The following is a 26,453-nucleotide window of genomic DNA, read 5'->3' as shown; positions in this document are numbered from 1 at the left end:
AATCTAATAAATTATAGTTTTAGATAAGAGCATCCTTAATTGTATTAGTCTTTCATCAGCCGGAAGCACTGTGTTCCCATTGATTTATTTCTGATGCCGCCTGGAGTGAAACAGTTAAGTTACCACTGCTTTGGGTTCTGAAAACCCTGGGTAACAGAGTAACATTTACTCACAGGGCTATTTCCAAATCCCCTTGTTGCTTCTATGTCTTGGCTTTTACAGTAGGCTTTAAGCTCTGTTTAAAGTTCTAGGTTTAAATTCTTATTATTTATTTGTATTACAATAGAACTTAGAGGCTAACTGAGAACAGTTTGTGCTAGGCACTCACTGCACATACCTAGAGGGATGGTTCCTCTTAGCGAGCTTACAACCTAAATAGACAAGACTGAAGAAGTATTAGGGAAAGGGATATAAAGTACAAATGAACAGGGATGGTTTGAAAACATCTTATTAGTGCCATGATTTTTTGAGGGGGAGAGCGGTGAAGGGATTGGGTTTCTTTAAATGTTTTGTTGGGGATTTGTTAGGAGATCAGTTAAATGGAAATGCAAAGGAAGGGAGGAGAAAATTGCTGGGAAGGATAAAAGGAACATGGAAGGCAGGTGGAGGGAGGCATGGGTGCGGAGGGTTGGAGCAAACAATCAGCACCGGAAAGAGAATGTCTAGAGTACAAACTGCTGCAAGGAGTCTGATGGTCTTCCACTGTGGCTGAATACCTGCTGCAACTGCTTCTGTTTGCAGCTGGCTAACTCTCTGGCTAGTGCTATTCAGGAATTGCTTTTAATCGATAACTTTATAACTCTCTGTGCCCTGGTCTACACTAGGACTTTACGTCGAATTTAGCAGCGTTAAATCGATGTAAACCTGCACCCGTCCACACAATGAAGCCCTTTATTTCGACTTAAAGGGCTCTTAAAATCGATTTCCTTACTCCACCCCTGACAAGTGGATTAGCGCTTAAATCGACTTGCCGGCTCGAATTTGGGGTACTGTGGACACAATTCGATGGTATTGGCCTCCGGGAGCTATCCCAGAGTGCTCCATTGTGACCGCTCTGGACTGCACTCTCAACTCAGATGCACTGGCCAGGTAGACAGGAAAAGAACCGTGAACTTTTGAATCTCATTTCCTGTTTGGCCAGCGTGGCAAGCTGCAGGTGACCATGCAGAGCTCATCAGCACAGGTGACCATGATGGAGTCCCAGAATCGCAAAAGAGCTCCAGCATGGACCGAACGGGAGGTACGGGATCTGATCGCTGTTTGGGGAGAGGAATCCGTGCTATCAGAACTCCGTTCCAGTTTTTGAAATGCCAAAACCTTTGTCAAAATCTCCCAGGGCATGAAGGACAGAGGCCATAACAGGGACCCGAAGCAGTGCCGCGTGAAACTTAAGGAGCTGAGGCAAGCCTACCAGAAAACCAGAGAGGCGAACGGCCGCTCCGGGTCAGAGCCCCGAACATGCCGCTTCTATGATGAGCTGCATGCCATTTTAGGGGTTTCAGCCACCACTACCCCAGCCGTGTTGTTTGACTCCTTCAATGGAGATGGAGGCAATACGGAAGCAGGTTTTGGGGATGAAGAAGATAGCTCACAGCAAGCAAGCAGAGAAACCGTTTTTCCCGACAGCCAGGAACTGTTTCTCACCCTGGACCTGGAGCCAGTACCCCCCGAACCCACCCAAGGCTGCCTCCTGGACCCTGGTGAGTGTACCTTTTAAAATACTATACATGGTTTAAAAGCAAGCATGTGAAAGGATTACTTTGCCCTGGCATTTGCGGTTCTCCTAGATGTAGTCCTAAAGCCTTTGCAAAAGGTTTCTGGGGAGGGCAGCCTTATTGTGTCCTTAATGGTAGGACACTTTACCACTCCAGGCCAGTAACACGTACTCGGGAATCATTGTAGAACAAAGCATTGCAGTTTATGTTTGCTGGCATTCAAACAACATCCGTTCTTTATCTCTCTGTGTTATCCTCAGGAGAGTGAGATATAATTCATGGTCACCTGGTTGAAATAGAGTGCTTTTCTTTAGGGGACACTCAGAGGAGCCCATTCCTGCTGGGCTGTTTGCCTGTGGCTAAACAGAAATGTTCCCCGCTGTTAGCCACAGGGAGGGGGGGAAGGTTGAGGGGGTAGTCACGCGGTGGGGGGAGGCAAAATGCGACCTTGTAACGAAAGCACATGTGCTATGTATGTAATGTTAACAGCAAGGTTTACCCTGAAAGAGTGTAGCCACTGTTTTATAAAATGTCTTTTTAAATACCGCTGTCCCTTTTTTTTTCTCCACCAGCTGCATGTGTTTCAATGATCACAGGATCTTCTCCTTCCCAGAGGCTAGTGAAGCTTAGAAAGAAGAAAAAAAACGCACTCGCGATGAAATGTTCTCCGAGCTCATGCTATCCTCCCACACTGACAGAGCACAGACGAATGCGTGGAGGCAAATAATGTCAGAGTGCAGGAAAGCACAAAATGACCGGGAGGAGAGGTGGCGGGCTGAAGAGAGTAAGTGGCGGGCTGAAGACAGGGCTGAAGCTCAAATGTGGCGGCAGCGTGATGAGAGGAGGCAGGATTCAATGCTGAGGCTGCTGCAGGACCAAACCAGTATGCTCCAGTGTATGGTTGAGCTGCAGCAAAGGCAGCTGGAGCACAGACTGCCACTGCAGCCCCTCTGTAACCAACCGCCCTCCTTCCCAAGTTCCATAGCCTCCACACCCAGACGCCCAAGAACGCGGTTGGGGGGCCTCCGGCCAACCAGCCACTCCACCACAGAGGATTGCCCAAAAAAAAAAGGCTGTCATTCAATAAATTTTAAAGTTGTAAACTTTTAAAGTGCTGTGTGGCATTTTCCTTCCCTCCTCCACCACCCCTCCTGGGCTACCTTGGTAGTCATCCCCCTATTTGTGTGATGAATGAATAAAGAATGCATGAATGTGAAGCAACAATGACTTTATTGCCTCTGCAAGCGGTGATTGAAGGGAGGAGGGGCGGGTGGTTAGCTTACAGGGAAGTAAAGTGAACCAAGGGGCGGGGGGTTTCATCAAGGAGAAACAAACAGAACTTTCACACCGTAGCCTGGCCAGTCATGAAACTGGTTTTCAAAGCTTCTCTGATGCGTACCACGCCCTCCTGTGCTCTTCTAACCGCCCTGGTGTCTGGCTGCGCATAACCAGCAGCCAGGCGATTCGCCTCAACCTCCCACCCCGCCATAAACGTCTCCCCCTTACTCTCACAGATATTGTGGAGCACACAGCAAGCAGTAATAACAGTGGGAATATTGGTTTCGCTGAGGTCTAAGCGAGTCAGTAAACTGCGCCAGCGCGCCTTTAAACGTCCAAATGCACATTCTACCACCATTCTGCACTTGCTCAGCCTGTAGTTGAACAGCTCCTGACTACTGTCCAGGCTGCCTGTGTACGGCTTCATGAGCCATGGCATTAAGGGGTAAGCTGGGTCCCCAAGGATACATATAGGCATTTCAACATCCCCAACAGTTATTTTCTGGTCTGGGAATAAAGTCCCTTCCTGCAGCTTTTGAAACAGACCAGAGTTCCTGAAGATGCGAGCGTCATGCACCTTTCCCGGCCATCCCACGTTGATGTTGGTGAAACGTCCCTTGTGATCCACCAGAGCTTGCAGCACTATTGAAAAGTACCCCTTGCTGTTTATGTACTCGGCGGCTTGGTGCTCCGGTGCCAAGATAGGGATATGGGTTCCGTCTATGGCCCCACCACAGTTAGGGAATCCCATTGCAGCAAAGCCATCCACTATGACCTGCACATTTCCCAGGGTCACTACCCTTGATATCAGCAGATCTTTGATTGCGTGGGCTACTTGCATCACAGCAGCCCCCACAGTAGATTTGCCCACTCCAAATTGATTCCCAACTGACCGGTAGCTGTCTGGCGTTGCAAGCTTCCACAGGGCTATCGCCACTCGCTTCTCAACTGTGAGGGCTGCTCTCATCTTGGTATTCATGCGCTTCAGGGCAGGGGAAAGCAAGTCACAAAGTTCCATGAAAGTGCCCCTACGCATGCGAAAGTTTCGCAGCCACTGGGAATCGTCCCAGACCTGCAACACTGTGCGGTCCCACCAGTCTGTGCTTGTTTCCCGAGCCCAGAATCGGCGTTCCACAGCATGAACCTGCCCCATTAGCACCATGATGCATGCATTGGCAGGGCCTATGCTTTCAGAGAAATCTGTGTCCATGTCCTGATCACTCACGTGACTGCGCTGACGTCGCCTCCTCGCCCGGTATCACTTTGCCAGGTTCCGGTGCTGCATATACTGCTGGATAATGCGTGTGGTGTTTAATGTGCTCCTAATTGCCAAAGTGAGCTGAGCGGCCTCCATGCTTGCCTTGGTATGGCGTCCGCAGAGAAAAAAAGGCGCGGAATGATTGTCTGCCGTTGCTCTGACGGAGGGAGGGGCGACTGATGACACGGCTTACAGGGTTGGCTTCAGGGAGCTAAAATCAACAAAGGGGGTGTCTTTACATCAAGGAGTATTTCAGGCAGGACTTCACGGAGGGTTCCAATAAGAAATGGTGCACCTAAGTTATCGTTCTTATTGGAACAAGGAGGTTAGCCTGGCCTCTGATTGATACATGGCTAGATTTACCTCGCTGCACCTTCTCTGTGAGTGACTGCAGTGTGACCTAGAGGAATGATTCCCCTAGACAGGGGAGGAGGCAAATGAGTACAAAACAAATCTGGTCTATTTCTTGTTTTGATCCACTCCATCTATCTTTTACATCTTTGGCTGGCAGCAGACGGTGCAGAAGGACTGCATGCCATCCACATCTCATGGCTGCTCGGCAGAAGATGGTACAGTACGACTGCTAGCCATCCTCATCTCTTGCCTGCCCGGCAGAAGATGGTACAGTACGACTGCTAGCAATCCGTATCGCCTGCCTGCTCACCATAAGACGGTTCAATAGGACTGACTGCAGGACTAAAGAGAATGACCTGGTCAAGTCACTCCAAATTTAGTCCCTGCGCCCATGTCTGCCCAGGCGCTCCCAGCCGACCTGGCCAGGAGCACCTCGGACACGACGAGGACGACTACCAGTCATACTGCACCATCTGCTGCCAGAAGGCAATGGGTTGCTGCTACTGTGTAGCAAAGCCGTACCGCGTCTGCCAGCACCCAGGAGTCATAGGGTGACAGTTACCTGAGCGGGTTCCATGCTTGCCGTGGTATGGCGTCTGCACAGGTAACTCAGGAAAAAAGGCGCGAAACGATTGTCTGCTCTTGCTTTCACGGAGGGAGGGAGGGAGGGAACGGGGGCCTTACGATACGTACCCAGAACCACCCGCGACAATGTTTTAGCCCCATCAGAGTGCTCCATTGTGACTGCTCTGGACAGCACTCTCACATGCCCGATTGTTTGCCGTTGCTCTGACGCAGGGAAGGGCGACTGAGGACACGGCTTACAGGGTTGGCTTCAGGGAGCTAAAATCAACAAAGGGGGTGTCTTTACATCAAGGAGTATTTCAGGCAGGACTTCACGGAGGGTTCCAATAGGAAATGGTGCACCTAAGTTATCGTTCTTATTGGAACAGGAAGGTTAGCCTGGCCTCTGATTGATACATGGCTAGATTTACCTTACTGCACCTTCTCTGTGAGTGACTGCAGTGTGACCTAGAAGAATGAGTCCCCTAGATGGGGGAGGGGGGTAAGCAAATGAATACAGAACAAATCTGGTCTATTTCTTGTTTTGATCCACTCCATCTATCTTTTACATCTTTGGCTGGCAGCAGACGGTGCAGAAGGACTGCATGCCATCCACATCTCATGGCTGCTCGGCAGAAGATGGTACAGTACGACTGCTAGCCATCCTCATCTTTTGCCTGCCTGGCAGAAGATGGTACAGTACGACTGCTAGCAATCCGTATCGCCTGCCTGCTCACCATAAGACGGTTCAATAGGACTGACTGCAGGACTAAAGAGAATGACCTGGTCAAGTCACTCCAAATTTAGTCCCTGCGCCCATGTCTGTCCAGGTGCTCCCAGCCAACGTGGCCAGGAGCACCTCAGACATGACGATGACGGCTACCAGTCGTACTGTACCGTCTGCTGCCACAAGGCAAGGGGTTGCTGCTACTGTGTAGCAATGCCGTACCGTGTCTGCCAGCACCCAGGAGTCATAGGGTGACGGTTACCTGAGCGGGCTCCATGCTTGCCGTGGTATGGTGTCTGCACAGGTAACTCAGGAAAAAAGGTGCGAAACGATTGTCTGCTCTTGCTTTCACGGAGGGAGGGAGGGAACGGGGGCCTGACGATATGTACCCAGAACCACCCGCGACAATGTTTTAGTCCCATCAGGCATTGGGATCTCAACCCAGAATTCCAATGGGCAGCGGAGACTGCAGGAACTGTGGGATAGCTACCCACAGTGCAACGCTCCGGAAGTCGACTCTAGCCTCGGTACTGTGGAAGCGCTCCGCCGAGTTAATGCACTTAGAGCATTTTCTGTGGGGACACACACACTCAAATATATAAAACCGATTTCTAAAAAACCGACTTCTATAAATTCGACCTTATTCCGTAGTGTAGACATACCCTGTGATAGGGTATATCAGGCATTTGCTGCCCACCGCCTGAGACCTCACTGCCTTGGTACAACCTGTCCTAGGAAAAGAAGGGCAATGAGTTTGGACTTCCAGTTGTTTAGAAAGGCCTCCCACAGTCAGCTGCTGGCGGAACCAGAAAGTCGTAGTCCTCTAGCAGTTAGAAGGGCTGGGAGCAGGCAAAGGCCAATCGGGGATCAGCAGGTCAGATGATAAGGACTGGCTGCTATTAGATGGCAGTTCTGGGTGAAGCAGAGGAAAAGATCTTCACTCTGCCTTAGCCCACAAAGCCAGGCTTTGTCAGGGGCTAATTCTGAGCACTCTTCTTTTAGATCAGCAAGAGGCTTTTATTTTGTGGCATGTGAGGCCCAGACAGGCCATCGTGAGTCCAATATTAATTGGACTTCGAATTAGGCATGCTCACTTCACAGGACACACACCCCCCCCCGCTTCAGGCAGGTCCATGACACACTTCTATCAGTATTGCTAAGCTTAGGCATGGTAACATTTGGTGTGACTTACTTTTGTGGATTGCAGACTCTGAAGGTGATTGGAACTTAGGTTTTAGTCATTTTAAATGCATCCCTAAAGTGAGTTTGCAGTGTATGGAGCACGCTGATGTTGAACAAAGTTTAGTACTCAATGTCCTTTTGTCTGTTATGAAACACATGCTTTTGGGGACAAATAGTCTGACCCACTGGGTCAGACTATCAGAGCAGGAGTCCTGAGATCCATTTTTAGCAGAATTTACCATCACTGTGGGTTTACTGCCTTTATGCACACAAATACGTATTTAGCCATCTATTGGCCATTGAACTACAAGCCACATACTTTATCCTTCCCCTAACCAATCTCCTGCATTGCCCTACGGACTCTTACTTCATTACTTCTCCGTCGTTTTCTTCCTGGGTGCAGAACTATGCTCTACTGCCTTAGGGTTTTCTGTGCTTGTGGAAGGTGAGCAAGCTTTGGTGTGTTTTTGTATCCTGAATTCTCAAGCTGTTTTTAATCTCTGGTAGCTGTAAACTCCATGGCACCAGAAATCTAGCATGCTGAACTGGTATCTAGTACATGGCAATTACACCTCCCAGTATTAAAATTGGACTCAATTGCACAGTGTCTTGTGTGTGCCATCTCATTACTGTTTTGCTTTTATTATAATCTAGAAATTTAAAAGATTATTATTTCCATTATATTTAAGGGTGACCACTAAAACTTTCTTGTTTAATTCTAGGTGTTATGTTTGCAACAAAAAAGGACGGCTGGTAAATGCACCCTATGTGGACAACTCCTACAAGTGGGCTGGTGGCGGCTTTCTTTCTTCAGCAGGTGACCTCCTGAAATTTGGAAATGCCTTGCTGTACAGTTATCAAGTTGGACAGTTTAAAAACAGTACCAAGAAACTTCTTCCTGGCTACCTCAAACCAGATACGATTACAATGATGTGGACCCCAGTGCCAAACACTGAGGTGTCATGGGATAAGGATGGAAAATATGCAATGGGTTGGGTTGTTGTGGAGAGAAAGCAAGAATATGGTTTTTGCAGACAGCAGCGACACTACATCTCCCATACTGGTGGAGCAGTGGGTGCAAGCAGTGTCCTGCTTATTCTTCCTGAAGAGTTGGACTCTGAGGTTATAAACAGTGGGTTAGTGACCCCTCCCAGGGGAGTAATTGTTAACATTATTTGTAATATGCAGTCAGTTTCCCTCAACAGCACTGCCTTAAAGATTGCAAAAGAATTTGAAAAAGACAAATTGGCATGATACTTTGATTAAAATAGTGTAGGTCTGAATAACTGTACTGTAGTATTGAAATAGGAACAAAGTTTTTAAAAACATAAGGGTACACGTGAGCGCCAAGATTGCTAGGAATACACATTTATCAGATTGTAAAGAAATTAACCTATATGACTGTTGTTAGTGGTGCTACATTTTTGTGTATTTAGAAGTCTTTGCTCAGGGAAGTAGCTCTGTAGTTGCTAACTTATGGAAAAGGGGTGAAAAAAGGCATTCTAAGAGAACACAGTTATTATGTAAATCAGCCATGCAAATCACCAATGCTGGAGCAATGTTTTTTCATATCAAGCCAAGGTAATGACCAGTCAAGATCGATAAATATTGTTGTTGGCCTTTACCAGAAAGAGGGTGATGTTTACTCTTTGTCTTCTAGACACTTTTGTATGCGCAAATAAATAATTTCCTTAAATGTAGTAAAATTAAGGAAAACTTGTATAGAATCAAATAATCACAACCTGCAAGACTGACTTCGTTTATTGCCATGTTATATTTTTTCACATTCATGCTGGCGAAAGTTGTTCACCAGTATTTTTGAACAGTCACTTTAAAAAGAGATATTTTGCTTTTTAAAAAACATTGACTAGAAAGTTTTGTACTTCTGTCCAAAAACAAACCCCGCTGAAATGAAACTGAATTTGCTCCCAGGCTGAGGATGACTGTACACTAGATTTCATCAGAAGCATGTTTTTTAACAGAGTTGCAACACTCAAGTTCCTGTTCAAAATTAGAAAAGGATGAAACTTAGCATGGTGAGTTAAGCTGGTCTTTCATCTTTTAGAGGACTGCTTTTCTATTCTGACTGGCACAAAACAAATGAGTGAAGCCAGCCTGCTGGCCCAGTGGTATTCCTTTACTCTTTTGTGTTGTATCAGAATTAAAATATTCTATATAATGAGCAAAATCATGAGAGATTATTCTTGAAGTCAGTATCAGAATTCCCACTGACTTCAAGAGGATCAAGATCACACCCAGATTATCTCTCACTTCCCAATTCAGAAGCTGTGCTCTGCGGACAACTCTGCTCAACAGTAATCGCCTCTGGATGAGCAAGAAGTGATGCTGAGAGCTTTCCAAAGGAAATCTCATCTCTGCTACAGAGGCACAAGGAATATTGAATCAGGGATCCAGCACCTAAGGGTGCTCCATAATGGCTGTGGAGGTTCTCTTCTCTCTCTCTCTCTCTCTCTTTCCAGAGGGACACTAAAGAAAATCAGCTAAATGATCTCTTAGTATTTAGTCATCCTTCACTTAAAAACAATCTACGTTCTTTCTTTCAGAGTCTCCTTTAGTTAATCTAGTTTTGCCTTGAATATCTTCAATATGGGCAATTATGTTCTCTCTTTTTGGCAGTTTACTCTATTGTTTAATTAAAACTGCTACAAAAGGCTTCCTGCTACTTTTTTTTCTTAATTTTAAACAATTTTGGTTATACTTCCTAACAGGAAAAACTTGTCTAAAATTCCCATAAAATCTTTTAGACAAGGACATATTTTATATATCTCCTTACCACCTTTTTCTGTTGTTTTTACATGACGAATTTTTAATTCAATCTTTTTTTCACTGTAGATGTGCCAACTTCTTACTTGTTTTCCCCTACAAATTTAACACATTTAGCCCAGATTGAGTTTCTTGGAGTGCAAGAACTGCTTAAATGATCTATTAACTTTGTTCCTTTCATGTGCATCTTTTGGTTAAATCTGTCACCAGCAAAACAATTTTTGATACTGGCTTTGTTAGAGAGACCATGTCCTCCTTGTTCAGTGATGAGGCTGTTGTCTCCCCTATATTTAAAAAAAAAAAACAAAAACAGGAATTTTACAAGAACTGTGAAATGTTTTATTATTTAATATATATGCTTACTGAAGTTTGAGCAGATGGAAAGGTAGTATAACATGCATATGATTTAAATGTGCATGTCTATATAGATAATGCAGAGTTGAGGCATTACCTATGTTCCTTTTGTTCTCATGTAATACTATTTATTCAGAGATGGCCAAGTGTTCACAGGCTCAAAAGCAATCTGCAGAAGATGATCATAAGAAAGACTTGCTATAATAGTAGCAGATCTTCTGTATTCTCATTTTATGAGTTCTGATTACAATGTAACGATCAATCTGGATTTTAAAATGTACAGACTGGAAAATGAAAGTTGTGAGGTTTTTTTTTTTTTAAACATTTACAGTATGGTCTTAATTCATTTATTTTAGCAAACATTTTGCTTAATTTTAATGGATTTTGATAAAGCTGTACCTGTAATCCAGAATACTGTTTTAGTATTAATAGTGAGTTAAAGGAATTTTAAGTACATTTTTTTCTTCCTGTATATCATGTGCACAGAGCATGAGGTTGGTGTACTAGAAAAAAAAAAGCACTGAACTCCCCCACACATGTAGGTAGGTACTCACAATGCTACTGCTGCTGTTGATATTGCAGAGCTTGGCTAGCATTCTTATAGCCCCTGTGCTTGCATACTTCACTGGTGATGTATTTCTTCATGAGGTTGCAGTGTGGGAAGAATGCTGAATATGTACATCTTTTCCCAAATTATATCTGGTTTCGCAGGAGCATGCCCCCACGCTTACTCAAAACCTTAAACAAAAAAGTTGCTCCAAAATGAATCTCTAACACTGATGCAGGTGCCACAGCACTGCTTCGCAATTCTGCTTCTCTACCTGAAGGGGAAGGATATTACAGGCAGTAGCTGAAAGAACATTGGCTTGCCTGTCCCTAACTCTGCTACCACTCTTAGCATTTGTTTCACAAAGATTTGACTTCAACCATGTGGAGAAATACCATGTCAGTGCCGCATTCACATTTCTCCTGTTATAGTTTGAGATGTGACATACCAAGAAATTTATTTTTATTATAGATGATCTGTGATATTTAGCAGAATTGTCAGTGGTTTACTTTACACAGATTCCTAATTAAATGTAAATGCCTGTCTAGTGCTTTCATGATTATAGTTAGTTATTTTATGCCTTAAACAATAAAAACTCATTTTATTAAACTTTGTTTTGTGCTAAGTGAGTTTGCTTCTTGGCTGACCAAAACTATATTTTTATATCACTATTATCTAGTCAGTGTTCTAAAAATTATTATTTTTTTTTAAAATGGGAAAAAATGCTCATGGATGCTGAGGATTGGGCTTCTTCTAAAGTAGCCAGGAGCTAGTTTGACATTTTCGTATTGTCACAAAATCAGTTCATGTAATTTTTAACCTAAATCTTTAACACTGATGGAAAAATATATCCAGTATAAAAACAATGGAGATAAAGGTTGTAAACTTGTCACATTATAATTGGAACGCTCTTTCATAGTCTTGCACAACATTTATCAAGTCACTAGATGCTCAACAGCAGAAATCTGTACTGTTTAATAAAACATGAGTTGTTTGCCCTGGATGGCTTAGTTCCTGCCGGGTTCATGAAAAGCTGACAGCCTATAAGCTATTAAATGCAAAAACACTAAAACGTAAAACTTCTACTGTAACATGTTGTTGCTGCTTTATTTTTTTTCTATATCATAAATACTCTGGAAATAGTGATCTTTGCTTAATGGTTCTTAAAAGTAAGGGTTTTTTGGTTGTGGGGAGGGGGTTTATGAAAAACAAACTTACTGACCATTGCATTGGATCAGATAAAGATCTAATATAACATGCATATACCCAAGCATATTGCTAAGACTACCACAGCGCATACAGCACTAGTGATAGGAAACACCCCAATGTAAGTATTTGAAATGGGTATGAAAGCAAAATTCATGGCAAGAAATAAGTTTGAAAACACTTTTAGCAATCAAAGCGACTAGTGAGAACATTTTACCAGCGTACACATAGCAGTTGTAGACTTTCTATATCCAAAAAGAACATACTTACCTCACTGTGGAGGTAATTGCCTTTTTTTTTTTTAAATAAAAAGCAAACACAATCATTCTTGCTTCTTGAAGGTAAATCAGAATCACTGGTTGATGTAATTTGCTGTATGGAAGCATTACAGGAGTTTACATCTCATTTAAGCTACTGCCAGCAGCCAGGATTAGACAGAATGACAAGATGGGTTATTCAGCTACTCTGGTTTGGCAATACTTAGTTATTCCAGGTTTTCTTAAAATCTCATGTGTGAAAAGGAATATCAATCACTAGTTTTAGCTTGTGCTTATATCTAGAAAGAATTGAGTGCCCTACTTGCCTCATTGGCATTTCTAACAGGCTGTGGGCAGTGTTTAGCCACCTAGAGCAATTTGAATGATACATCAAATCTGACTTGAGTTACTTTGCTCTTAAGTTTTCCTGTGTTTGTCATGAAATCTTAATATGGTTTAAAGTTGGTAGAATATGTAATAGTTATGTAGGGATCAACTAATTGACAGAAGCCACTCTGCACCTTTAAGAAAAACATACATACCAAGGATTTTTTTTAAATGAAGAGATGGACACTGAGAATTCATTTTCACTTTCTAAGAAGTGCAGTAAAACATCTCAAACTGATGCAAATACAGTATCAAGCATTATTTTTTATTGATTTGAAGCTGACATCATGCTCTTACCACAAAAGAATAGTTTAACTTGGGAAAGACAAAATTTCCAATGCCAGCCAAACGACGAGAAGATGTACTTTATGCAATTTTGAAAAAAAGTTCTGTTTACATATAAATCAAGACATTACTATAAAATTATTCTTCTTAAGATATAGATTTAAGAATGCAGTCTACATGGTTTACCATGTAAAGAAATAACTGAAATGTCAATTGTTAGTATTCCATGGTAAATTAGAAAGAGAAGCAGTCCTTTTAAAAACAAAAGCCAACCAATTTTTTTTCCTCGAGCTGGTTAATTGTTATGCATAATATCTTTTTAGAATTTACAATGCTAATTGATGGTCTTATAACAGAATAAAACCTATTTAATAGCAATTTACTAGCCTTAACAAGCATTATACCAACATACTTTATTTTCTAGATTAACCCTGTCACAGAATGGAACTAACTTTTTGAATTGAATTTTATTCATTTCCTTGTGACTTGATGCCATTCATAGCTCTCTAATAGTTTGCTGTCTAATAGGTATTTGTTCATATGCCATATCCCCTATGCAGAGAGAATGCTTTCTAGTTTTCCTATGGAAAAGTGTTTGCTTTATATATCCATCTAGCAGTTTTAACCCCATGTATCACAACAGTGGCAAAAAAAAAAAAAGCATCGGGGGTAACCATGTTAGTTTGTATCCACAAAAGCAAGGAGGAGTCTGGTGGCATCTTAAAAACTAACAGATTTATTTGGGCACAAACTTTCATGGGGAAAAAACCCCACCATGCATCTGAAGAAGTGGGTTTTTTACCCACGAAAGCTTATGCCCAAATAAATCTGTTTTAAAAAAATTTTTTTTCCCCCTATATTTAAGCATTAAGGTATTCCTGCAGCAGTTTCCATTTGCCTTTCATTTCTATAGCTGATATAGCAGTGGTGATTAGTCAGTTTATAATTAACAAAACGGTGTGCAGCAAGTCTTAAGTTCCGATTCTTGTGAGGAATGGCATCACCCATTCAAATACAGTAATAAAAAGCTCTAAAAATAGAGCTGAATTACCCATAGACTTCCAGAAAAATTGTGCACATTAAGACATTTTATTGGGGGAGAGGGGGAAAAAAAACCCCACCAGATAATTGCTGGTGTTTCTTACAAAGTAGAATAATTAACTTGTTAGATTAACCGACGTTTTTGAACAGATAAGGCTTCCAGGAGCATATAACGTGAGTCATGTTGGCAAAGGGAGCATTCAATGTTGCTTTCTTCTAAATGAGCAGCCTGTAAACAAATCACATAAAAGGATTCAAAATGGGATAGTCCTTAAATTGTTATAGGAGACAACCCTGAGAACATCCTATTGCCCTGGCTATTTCTGTAGCTGAGTTTACATAAATAATGGGTTTAATTTACTTTTCCTCTACAAGACATTCAAGTGAAAAATTAGCATTTCAGATCAGGCCTAATCTGATTATTATAATGACATAGCTACATTTTTACATCTCAATGTGCAGTGAGAGGGGCTTTATGCCTATGCCATTGAAAGCTTAACTTTGCATCTTTTTAAAGGCAGATCTCCTACTCCCTCCTCCAATGGCAAACACCCTAAATTGCAGTGATTTCTCTGGTAAAGGTGGGTTGTTCTGTAGTTTGGTCCGCCTGCAGCCTTATTCCAGGTACCCTGCGCTCCTGTAAACTCTTCTGTGAATGTACATATATGCAGCACTACTATTTTATGCCTATATAGCCATAGTTGTTGGCCTGTTTTACCACTGAAAAGTATAGCCCAGAAATCAACTTTAAATGCATACTTTTTTTCTGAAAAGAGATTAAATATAACCTCATGGGGTTTTTTATACCACCTTTCATATTTTAAGCATCTTGCTGCACTTAAATAGTAATGAGTTAAACACTGGTTCTACCCCAGTTATCTATGCAAACAGAGCAGCCATTATATACTCAACTATAGTTTGACAAAAACAAATTTTAATCACAGGGAATGTTAACCAAGGAATCTTGCTGATACTAGGGGAGAGGGCAAGCAGAGACTGTTTTAATCTGACAGCAGTACACCATAGCATGACAGTGAACATGTGACCCAGGGACTTAAACCTGATAACCTTCAGGTTCAGAAGTAAATGAACCATACTATAAACTTTGGCCATATGCTTACTGTTAATCTGAAAGGAATTACAATTCAGAGTATAGGGAATCATTAAAGCCTATTCAGGGTATTTAACTGATGAATACTGATTTAGTTACACCGCCCTTATATAATGCAAAAAAGACCAGCTGCAGATACAGTTGCAATCCAGCTCCCAATTTACCAGAAATCAATACTTCTCAAACACACACTCACTTCTGAGGGATCTGAAGAATGTTCATTTTCAGTCTTTGTTTTTTAAGCCACAGAGAAAATGAAACCTTTAGCACTTTGCAAGTATATTAATGCACAGCCTTCAAAGGAATAAAACTGGCTTAATTATTAAACATACTCCCTTACCTTCTGTAAGCCTGGCCTTTCCTCCAGTAGGCTGGCACAACACAGTTGAGCACCCAACGCACAGAACCACTGTCTGAGCATGGCTGAACACTGTGGTGATCTTGTAGCATCCTAAAAGGGAATACTGGTAAACTTAAAGTGGTTAAATATTTAAAGAGACATAGCAAAGTCTGCATCTATTTAGTTTACAACCTTCCTCCAACAAAAAGTTGGCAACTGCAAGATACTAGACAATTACATTTAAAAGTTCGTGATATTAGCAGTTGGACATTGCCTACAACAATACAAGTTACTCTAGGATGACACACAACTGTTCTACTGAATCAAGTCTCTGAAGCCTTGTCTACACTATCTAGTTAATCTCTCACTATTATGACTCCATGTGGGCAGAATTAGATATGACTGATTAAAATACCAAGAACTAGCTTACATTTGTACTCCCATTATTGATACCACTAGTGCATTTGGAATAATGAAAGATTTACAAAAGTACAGCTAAGAGCATCTATTGTGTGTCACCTGAACAACAGGCTTAGCTTTTCTTTGCCAAAACCCCATCCATTTCACTCAAATTTTTAATATACTTTTGGGAGAAAAAATCTAAGAGCCTGAAGCATAAGAGAGCTCCTAAGTCAGTCCTCTGGCAAAAACAAAGTGAAACCCTGCTATTCTAATATAAAAAGCAAACAGAAGAGTTCTGAAAAAAAAATCAAACCCTCTTTATTGGAGCACAGAAAGTACACTCATTTTCCCTTTTATAGCAGATTTACGCAACAATTAGGAATGATATTTCATTGACCTTTCATTATCAGTCTTCACTGCACATAAGTTTCATTATTGTTATGCATAATGAAAGGGTAAAGCTCTTAAATATTTACCTGGACACTTTACATCCATAAAGTAGGAATTTGGACTCTGCACCAGACGTTTCTTTTTGTGCTTTCTTTTCTCCTCCTCTAGAGACGGATGTGCTATGTCTCTATCCAACTAGATTTAATAGCAACAAAGGGTAAGTCATGGTATTGGATGGTAAATACTGCTCAATCCAGTTATATTAGTTGGGTGGGAGATTTCCTGTTGAGTTTATGCTGCTATTTTGTTCTTAGTTAGTATATGTATATCAGTACACCAGTTCCAATGCTTTAAAACTAAAACCAACAGCATATGCAAGCATTTGTGTGTTAGAAACACCTGCAATACCACCACTACCTTTGGAGATGCTTCTTATTGTAATAGGTTTCAGAGTGGTAGCCGTGTTACTCTGTATCAGCAAAAAGAATGAGGTATATTTGTGGCACCTTAGAGACTAACAAATTTATTTGAGCATAAGCTTTTGGGGGCTAAAACCCACTTCATCAGATGCATGCAGTGGAAAATACAGTAGGAATATATATATATATATACACACACACAACATGAAAAATGGGTGTTGCCTTACACACTATAATGAGAGTGATCAATTAAGGTGAGCTATTATCAGCAGGAGAAAAAAACCTTTTGTAGTGATAATCAGGATGGCCCGTTTCCAACAGTTGACAAGAAGGTGAGAGTGACAGTAGGGGGGATAATAAACATGGGGAAATAGTTTTACTTCATGTAAAAAGAAAAGGATTACTTGTTGCACCTTAGAGACTAACCAATTTATTTGAGCATAAACTTTTGTGAGCTACAGCTCACTTCATCTGATGCATCAGACTAACATGGCTGCTACTCTGAAACCTTACTTTGTGTAACGACCCATCCACTCCCAGTCTTTATTCAAACCTAATTTAATGGTGTCCAGTTTGCAAATTAATCCCAATTTAGCAGTCTCTCATTGGAGTCTGTTTTTGAAGTCTTTTTTTTTTTAAAGTCTTCAAAACCAGATTCCAAGGAGACTAGTCAATTGTTGGAAATGGGCCATCCTGATTATCACTACAAAAGGTTTTTTTCTCCTGCTGATAACTCACCTTAATAGATCACTCTCATTATAGTGTGTATGGCAACACCCATTTTTTTATGTCCTCTGTGTGTGTATCTATCATATCTATCGTCCTACTGTATTTTCCACTGTATGCATCCGATGAAGTGGGTTTTAGCCCATGAAAGCTTATGCTCAAATAAATTTATTAGTCTCTAAGGTGCCACAAGTACTCCTCATTCTTATGGTAATGTAATAGAACATGTACTATACTAGGACACACACTATTACATCGTTCTTTCCAATGCTATGTCTCTCACTATTGAACTAGCTGCATGAATCAATTATCACTCTTGACTAAAAAAAATCAGATGTGAGTAGTGGAATAAAGAAAACTGGCAATGATTTCTGGATAGTTTGTTTCAGAGAGGGATTTCCAGTTCTACAATCTATCTTGGTTTCAAAAATCAGCGTGAAAGCATCAGGCTGCCATCACTGGAAAGGATAAGTGGGTTGCTGGACTAGGCATTTGTACACAAATAAAACAGGAATGCCTGGAAAAAACAAAGCTGCTAAAACCATCCATAATGGAACTGATGATTAAAGAAAACTCCTAAAACCTAGGCCACTGAGCTAACTCAAGGTAGCTGGAGTGCAGCCAATAGGCCAGCGCCAGTACCATGTGATTGATTGTTCCTTGAATGTTTTTCAAAAGACAACCCCACAGCTGCCACCTGCTAATCTGATGGTTCAGAACAGATTAAACCAATTAAGCACCCAACCCTCCCAAAGTGCAAACAAGTGTCCTCCGTGTTATCCACAGCAGAAATGAAACAGGGGCCAGCGTGGTCTAGAGGGGGCTCAATCCGCCTGTCCTTGACTTGAATGACTAAACTTTGTCTTCACTAGAGCAGGATGAGATATAACACCCCTACCCCCGAACTGGACTCCTTCCTGGCAGAGATAGTCCACACACAAGATAAAGGGAGAGGAAGAGGGCAGGAAAAGGGATTTAGGAAGGTCCCACAGTGGGGCCCCTAGCACTCTCAGCCCCACTACAGGGAAGCGGGGAGGGGACGCGGCGGGCAGTCTCAGCAGCCAGGCCCCTGGCATCACAGACCCCAGGACGGGAGATTGGAGCACCTAGGCCCCAGGTGGCATCACAGACCCCAGTACAGGGCAGGACGGGAGATCGGAGCAGCCAGGCCCGTGGCGCTCTCATTCCCCTTTGGCACAAGGCTGTTTTATTCTGAGAATCCAACGCGAGAAGCCAGTAACGGGCGTCCCGGCACGTGCGAAGGGCACTAGGCGCCCTCAGCCTCCCGTGAGCATGGGGCGCCCTGCTAAGGTCGCCGCCCCCCATGTCCTGGGTGTCAGTTACTCCGTCCCCCAGGGCCGTTAGTGTCACGTGGCTGCGCCAACTCCCCCGTGTCCCTCCCGCCCAGCGCAGTGCCAGGATAATCCCCCCGCGTCACATCTATCCCGGTCACGAGGGGAGGGTTGCCCGCGCTGCGGGCCCCTGGAGCTGGGTCCCATCCACAGGGCTGGGGGAGGGCACATTCCCCTGGCCGCAGTCTGAGGCCCTTCACCCCACCCTTCAGGGGGCTGCTAAGGTGATTCACTCGCTGGGTCCCAACGCTGTAAACAAAACAACTCACAGGCATGTTGTCTCCCCAACCGGAAGTACCCTTCGAGTGAATGACCAGTGAACGGGGCGGGCCTGTCGGGCCAGGGCAACCAATCTGCGCTCATAGGCCGACTGCCGCTTCCGGGAGGCGGCGCGCAAGAAGCGTGGTGGTCTTTTCTCTATGGTCCTCGTGGCGCTCTCATCTCTCCTATGGTGGGGCTTGGGGAGTCTCTGCCCTGGCGAGTTACGGGTATCCGAGCGCTTTCAACTCGCTTCCCCCGCGTGAATCCTTCAGACTCCCCGGCCTTGCGCTTCGATGTGGAGACCGTTAGCCAGCCTGGATCCCGGCGGCCGGCAAGAACCTTGCTTGCAGCTTCCCACACAGACAGGACGGAGGTGGGCACAATCCGGCCGCTCTGCGGGGAGACCCCAGGGCCAGCGGCCTGATACGCAGCCCTGGTCCCTGCCGACCCACGCCAATGACGGGCTCCGAGGGTGGATGGCTAGCTACTGGGCACCCCTTCCTGACAGGGCCCCAAGGCCTGGCTGCCCCTGCGGAGACCACGGGGCCCTGCACCCAACGCTGAGGCTAGCGCTTCTGGGGTGACCAAGCGAGTCCCACAGAGACAGCAGGCGAGCCTCAGGCCTGGCTCTCTACAGTACAAAACATTGGCGATACAAAACATCTTTTCTACCAAGAAAACCTCCACCTTATTCTACAGGAAGTGCCCCAGGACCTTGTAGGGCAGAGGTTCTCAACCTTTCCAGACTGCTGTATCCCTTTCAGGAGTCCGTTTTGTTTTGCTTACCCCAAGTTTCACCGCATTTAAAAATGACTTGCTTACAAAATCAGACATAAAAATACAGAAGTGGCACAGCACACTAGTACTGAAAAATTGCTGACTTTCTCATGTTTGCCATATAATTATAAAATAAATCAATTGGAATATAAATATTCTACTTACATTTCAGTGTGATACTTGAGCCTGTGTTTCACTTGTGAGCCTTGTCTGAAGCCCATGCCGTGCCACCCAAGACTGAAGCATGGAACTTAGCTTTATGGGCCCCCCTGTGCATGGGGCCCCAGGCAATTACCCTGCTTGCTACCCCCTAATGCTGGCCCTGCACTTGTGACCCCCTAAACCTGTCCTGTGATCCCCCTGATGGTCGCAACCCCCAGGATGAGAAACTGATCTAGAAGAATTGAGTATGCCCTGGAAGACCTCTGTGTACCCCCACGGGTATGCATACCCCTGATTGAGAAACACTGCTGTAGTGTTTCAGGCCATTATATAGGCTTTCCACTTTTAATGGTTTCTTCTCTAGGGCACGTAAATTGAGTTACGACAGAATAACAGGTTTCAGAGTAACAGCCGTGTTAGTCTGTATTCGCAAAAAGAAAAGGAGGACTTGTGGCACCTTAGAGACTAACCAATTTATTAGAGCATAAGCTTTCGTGAGCTACAGCTCACTTCCTCAGATGCATATCGTGGAAACTGCAGCAGGCTTTATATATACACAGAGAATATGAAACAATACCTATTCCCACCCCACTGTCCTGCTGGTAATAGCTTATCTAAAGTGATTTCCAGCACGTATATATAAAGCCTGCTGCAGTTTCCACGATATGCATCTGAGGAAGTGAGCTGTAGCTCACGAAAGCTTATGCTCTAATAAATTGGTTAGTCTCTAAGGTGCCACAAGTCCTCCTTTTCTTTTTGACAGAATAACAGTAAGCTGACAGTGTCTCTCGATGATCTGATGTGTTGATGGTAGGGGCATTTTAAAAATTATATTTTTGTATAATTTTTAGATTAAAAAGAAAAGGAGTACTTTGGGCACCTCAGAGACTAACAAATTTATTTGAGCATAAGCTTTCATGAGAAGTGAGCTGTAGCTCATGAAAGCTTATGCTCAAATAAATTTGTTAGTCTCTATGGTGCCACATGTCCTCCTGCTAGAACACTCTAATGCCCTATGAAGATTTTTGAGTTAGAGTTTACATTAAAAATAGAGGTTTCTAGGGAAGGAGAGGCACAGAAGCATGATCCAAAAGCAGGATGTCAACACCACGGTTGAGTTCTGGCTCTCTATTTTGAGTTTATTTGGAGCTTCATTTTGTAGTGTTCGCTGCTTACTGTGTCAAAGTGTGAGTGCTTGCTACTGTCAGCTCGGTGCTCAGAATGTCTCCATAGATCCCCCTGTGCACCCACTTAAAAGCAAATACTACAGCTGCAATTCAAATGTTAAAATAATAAAATACAAGTTTATTTTGTTACAGAATAAGAACAGGAAATTAAAGATGTTGAATATCAACTGTGTAAGAGGTAACTTTAAAGATTCCTGAAGATGGACTGGAAACATCAAGGCCCAGTTTAATAGTAGTTATGTTTAGAAAAAGATGACTGAAAACTTTTTGTTGTCTAACAGCTGAAGTTGAGCTTCTCTAAATGCATGCATCATAGTGTCCTTTTGCTGAACTATCCCTTTTTGCATAGAATACTTCTCCATTGCGGTTGCAAGGCAGAACTTGAGTATCCTGCTTACCCTCTGTTTCACTCGGTTCTGCTCCATTCATTGCCTTTTGGAGATGGGATATTTTTCTGGGGTTTGCTCTGTGGTGTGGTCAGAGTATATGGTGGATTTTGATTAGAAATTATCTTCTTGATGTACACAGATTACAATATTATTTTTCCTGGACTTGGTCTACACCAGTGATTCTCAACATTTTTTCATTTGTGGACCCTGGAAAAATTTCAAATGAAGGTGAGGACCCCTTTTGAAATCTATTGTCTGTATATATATATAGTTGAATTCTGTTCAGTTAGTTTTCAGTCTAATACTTTCACGAATCCCTTAGACATAGTGTTGCATGGAGCACAGGTTGAGAACCACTGGTCTACACTACAGAGTTATGTGGACGTAAGGCTTACATTGACCTAATTATGTCAGTGTCTACACTAGAATGCTACTTATGCCGAAGTAAGTGGCCTGCTACACTGATATCATAACTCCACCTCCAAGAGGCATAGTGCTTATGTCAGTGTAGTAAGGGTGACGCAGTGTCCGTGTAGACCAAGGATCTCAAACATGCTGCCCTGCCCCTGCACTGCTCTGGAAAGCGGCTGGGACTGGGTGGAGAGGGAGGCACAGGGGTCTATGTGTTGCCCTGGCCACTCCTCCAGGTACCTCCCCCGAAGCTCCCATTGGCCATGGTTCCTCGTTCCTGGCCAATGGGAGCTTTGGGGGAGGTACGTGGAGGAGCGGCCAGGGCAATACACAGACCCCTGTGCTCCCCCCGCTTTCAGGTCCCGGCCGCTTCCCGGAGCAGCGTGGGGGCAGGGCAGGCAGGCAGGCAGGGAGCCTGCCCTGACCCCGGTGTGCGGCGGGCCGGACCTGCTCCCCGAACCCCTTCTGCAGCAGAACCCCCTGCTGCACCCCACATCCCTCCTGCACCCTGACCCCCTTCCCTGAGCCCCCTGCCGCACCCCACACCCCTCTTGCACCCTGACCCCCTGCTGCACCCCATACTGTGACCCCCTTCCCTGAGCCTCCTGCCACACCCCACACACCTCCTGCACCCCAGCCCCCTACCCAGAGCCACCTGCTGCACCCTGACCCCCTGCCCTACCCTGCACCCCAAGCCCCTGCCCTGAGCTCCCTGCTGCACCTGCACCCTTCTGCACCCCCTGGGGGCAGAGAGGCGGCGGAGTTGGGGTGGGGATTTCAGGAAAGGGGTTGGAATGGGGGCAGGGAAGGGGTGGGAAGAGGGGGGCAGGGGCGGGGCCTCATGGAAAGGGTGGAGTGGGGGCGGGGTCAGGGCAGCAGGGGGTGGTCAGTGTCCTGGGCTCACAGCTGGATCCCCCAGCCTGGAGTGACAGCTGAGCTGTGAGCCCCCTGAGGGTCTCAAATTTGTGCAGCTGTCAGTGCCACACAAGGCCCCACTTCAGTTGGTGTAAACTCTCCTGGTGAGAACATGCACCACCAGCAGAAGGAGAGTAGTGTAGACACCAGCAGCTGATTAAATTACTGCTGTAGCTGGTTGGCCTAAATTAAATCAACCTAATTTTGTACTGTAGACAAACCCCTGGAAAGAGATACTTATTGACTGATCATGACTTCACAATAATAATTTAATTTCTAATGGCTTGTTTAGAAGAGGGAAATTTATACTGGTGTAAGTAGATTGATGTTACAGGCAGATTTCCACACTGTAGATCTAAGTTCAGTTAATACTTAAGTTCACTTAAATGGCATGTTTGATCTGGAGACTCTGTCGGCCTGGGGTCTTATCTGTATTACAAACTGAAGCAGTTTAAGAAAAATATATTTTTAGATTGGTTTTAAGTGGACTCTTAAATGAATTTTAACTTGTCATATTGATTTAGCTTCAATTGGCAAGGACATTTGAAGCAGTTTTAAAATTGAGTGTCCAGGCAAAGTTAGCATTTATTTAACTGAATTGATTTAATAGCACACGAAAGTTAGCACTGGTTTAACTAAATTGATTTAGTAGCACACACACATGCAACTTGTAGCATGTATAAGATTCAAAGTAATGCTTTTTCTTCTTGGGGTATGGGCAGATTGAAACGTGTGCATATTTAATTAACTTTGCATTGCATTATTAAATGAGTCCATGTAACACCTTCCTAGATAGAGTTCTCTTAATATGCATATGAAAAGAGTTCACACTGCCCATCATTTGTGTAATGAAGAGCACATCTCTGCTTAAAGACTAAAAAATTAAGAATACAGAAAAATCCACTTGCAGGTAACAGCAGGGCTTACAGAAGGCACTGTCACAAGGCCTAGAATGAATCCAGAAGCACCTAGATGCAATGCAGGACCTGCTACTACAACTGAGAAAAAGATGGCAGATTATTTTGAAGTAATAGATGTAACAGTTTCAGGTGATGGATACCAACTGGTTTTAACTCACAATAGCATCTTCCCAAACCAGTCATTCTTAAGTGGAGAATACTATTATATTTAGTTAGCAGACTCCAAAAGCTGGAGAACAAAGCTCACAATGATGTGCAGTTAGATGGTGTTCATAGATGGTTGAAGCAGTTCTGGGACCGGTGGATTCCACAAGTGCTTAAAATAACAGCATCTAGAAGGGTCTAAGAGCTACCCGTGTATTTCAAACCATTCTGCTGGTGTTTGAAATCTTATAGTCTCACAACAACGCATTAAAATCTCCCAGAACTTCTGACCCCTTTAGCAAAAGATCTTAAGTTTCTGAGTTTTGCCACTACTGAACAAGTTCTGCATTCAGTGGGCCTATCGGTTTTGTATTCAGTCAGGCTTTCCTTTGAACAAGGAGGAAAGAGATATTTGAAAATTCAGAAGTGATGGTATTTGCCAGCCAAGACAATAGAAATGGGAATGGAAGTTGAATTAGATGCTTTACTCTCATACGAATTTCAGATCATTCGAGTATGTGCAGACCAATTACAAATAATTTGTATTTTTTCCTCTGTACATAAAATCGTTTATTTAGATTTTATATTTGTGACATTTTATATGATATTAGTGAGCATAAAAGGACTATTTTGCTGTGCACGTCTTTAATGCCTTTCATCCAAGGATCCCCACCGGAGTTCTTTACAAACCATCTGTTCTTCATTAAATCTTACCATAGTTCTTTGAGGAAGGTAAGGGCTACATATGTATTACTTCACCCCCGATGAGTTGTTGCCATCTCTTGGGTGGGACTTAGCAGTTGTTTAACAGTACACAATACAAAAAGATATGGGTTAACTTAAAACTATTATAATCAGGTGATATGACCAGGGGAATTTAGTTTAAAGTTGAAATTGACTAGGGTTAGTATATGATTTGGGGTTTAAGAAAGGCTGCATTACCATTCCTTCAACATACAAATCAACACTACAACAATCTTTTCTATTTTGTTCCTATGGAAGTGTAACCCTTTAGATAGCCCATAATATTAACTTTCTTCTACCTCCCACCCTCTTTAAAAACAAAACAAAACAAAAAAACCTGTAGTCCCTCATTAGTAGATAGAAATATATCTGTCAAACAGAAATAAAATTTTCTGTCATTGCTCACATTTGTCTAGCATATGATGCACAACTTTTTTTTTTAATGTAATGCTATAGCAAAGATTGGTTTGAAACAATGGAATTTTTATAGGGCAAACGTCACAGTAGTTGTTAAGGCCTAACAGCCTTGACACTGTCCTTTCAAACACAGTCAAAGAGCTTTGTGAGGTATACAGTTTGTACAGTAGCAGTTTTCACATACTAAACAAAGGCAGGAAAAAACGTAAATATCAGTGAGTTTTCATGTCTTGTTTTTAAGGTAATTTTTAAGTTGGTGGTTAAATAAACATCTGTCTTGCAAGTCTAGCAAACTGGCACTTTTCCCATTCAGAACTGAGTACAATATTGCAAAGCACCACTGTAATTAACGAGTGAAGTGATTTTCTTTATTTTTCTATAAAATTACTCCTGAATAGCAGATGGTGAACACAAACATGTTGCTCCAGAGACATATGAAAACCTATCTGTTCCATAAAAGCCTCTTCATTGCTGAACTAGGCTGATGTGGTAATCTTTAAAAAGGCCCGAATTAGGCTATGTAGCCACTCAGGCCTCAGAAAATAAAATAAATGGAAAATGTTTCAGTGATTAGTTTTTCATTAGTAGTTTCCCCTAATCTGATGGTTCATGCTGGTCTGAAATAATTAACCTATTCAGTTTTATTGCTTCAGTGTCAGATTAGGCTGTCATCATTTATAATCTTAAATCTTGTAATAAATAGCCCAACAGCCCATCTTAATAACACGCAAACAGCCAACTACCATTGATGTAGAAAGAAAAAAACTAAGCAACCATATTCCAGAATTTCAGTTTGAACAATGCTGAGCATTACGAGTGTGAAAAAAATCTTGTATTGCTCCATTGTCTTTGCTCTGCCGACGATATCCTGATCTCCCTGAGGTGTTCGTTAGCGGAACAGACTGAGATTTCTGCTCCATTTGTTGACATGATATCCAGTTGTGGAGGTCATATAATGTTAAATCATAATATAGTAAACCAAAGGTTAGTTCCAAGTTCTTGTTGAAACAGACTTCCAACTTGTAGAGAATTTGAAACCAGATTTGTCATTGGATTTGTGTTCATAGTTTTTAACTGTACATCTTGCTCCCATGTCAGGAATCTCACAATGCTTAGACCTTTATTTAAAAGAAAGGTTTGGAATCATGTTGATTGCATTTGTTTCTTCAAGACTTCTTCTTAATGTATTTCATTGTTTGGGGCAGCTCCTGATTACATTTTGTCCAAATGCAGCAGTCCATATTCTTCTAGCTGGCCAATTAATAGAATGCTTTGGCCCTGTTTTAAGATCTCTAGGTTGGTTCCCCCATCAAATTATGGTTTAATTTCAAAGAGTGATTACGATGTTTGATGCACGTGATGTATGTTGGCTATCTATGTATGACTGAACCCCATGCATCTCAAGTTCTTTACTTAGTTCAAAGTCAGCAGGTAACATAGCTTGTCC

At 42.9% G+C, this 26,453-nt stretch overlaps 2 protein-coding genes and 1 long non-coding RNA gene across 3 annotated transcripts in view; 2 read left to right on the top strand and 1 right to left on the bottom strand.

The window, feature by feature from the left end:
* LACTB (lactamase beta) overlaps positions 1 to 10,172 on the top strand; it is a gene marked incomplete at its 5' end in the record, with an annotated part of 32,526 nt that extends 22,354 nt beyond the window's left edge. Inside the window, one exon of the mRNA XM_084641170.1 lies at positions 7,801 to 10,172. Within this exon, the coding sequence (XP_084497296.1) occupies positions 7,801 to 8,332 (532 nt within the window). The 3' untranslated portion in view covers positions 8,333 to 10,172. The remainder of the gene's footprint in view (positions 1 to 7,800) is intronic.
* A 2,685-nt stretch (positions 10,173 to 12,857) lies between these two features.
* On the bottom strand, positions 12,858 to 19,846 carry RPS27L (ribosomal protein S27 like). The gene is made up of 4 exons (XM_084641730.1): positions 18,949 to 19,846; positions 16,269 to 16,377; positions 15,391 to 15,501; positions 12,858 to 14,168 (listed from the first exon to the last, which is right to left on the bottom strand). Exons 1-4 carry the CDS (start codon positions 18,952 to 18,954, stop codon positions 14,140 to 14,142), a joined length of 255 nt encoding a protein of 84 aa, XP_084497856.1. The 5' UTR covers positions 18,955 to 19,846; the 3' UTR covers positions 12,858 to 14,139.
* A 1,543-nt stretch (positions 19,847 to 21,389) lies between these two features.
* LOC311527982 lies at positions 21,390 to 24,556 on the top strand. The gene is made up of 2 exons (XR_014713485.1): positions 21,390 to 21,683; positions 23,692 to 24,556. It is a non-coding gene; the product is annotated as an uncharacterized lncRNA (long non-coding RNA).
* The last annotated feature ends 1,897 nt before the right edge of the window (positions 24,557 to 26,453 follow it).

This window comes from Lepidochelys olivacea (assembly GCF_965140295.1).
Source record: "Lepidochelys olivacea isolate rLepOli2 genome assembly, chromosome: 10".
Taxonomy (NCBI): domain Eukaryota; kingdom Metazoa; phylum Chordata; order Testudines; family Cheloniidae; genus Lepidochelys; species Lepidochelys olivacea.
The sequence above is the reverse complement of the archived record's forward strand: the minus strand, read 5'-3'. Positions and strand labels throughout refer to the sequence as shown.

Bases quoted from the DNA above. Each gene is read 5' to 3' on its own strand.
- RPS27L (XM_084641730.1), bottom strand. The intron at 15,502-16,268 runs GTAAATATTTAA...ATTCCCTTTTAG, and splicing joins TATGGATGTAAAGTGTCCAG to GATGCTACAAGATCACCACA. The intron at 14,169-15,390 runs GTAAGGGAGTAT...ATTTGTTTACAG, and splicing joins AAAGGCCAGGCTTACAGAAG to GCTGCTCATTTAGAAGAAAG.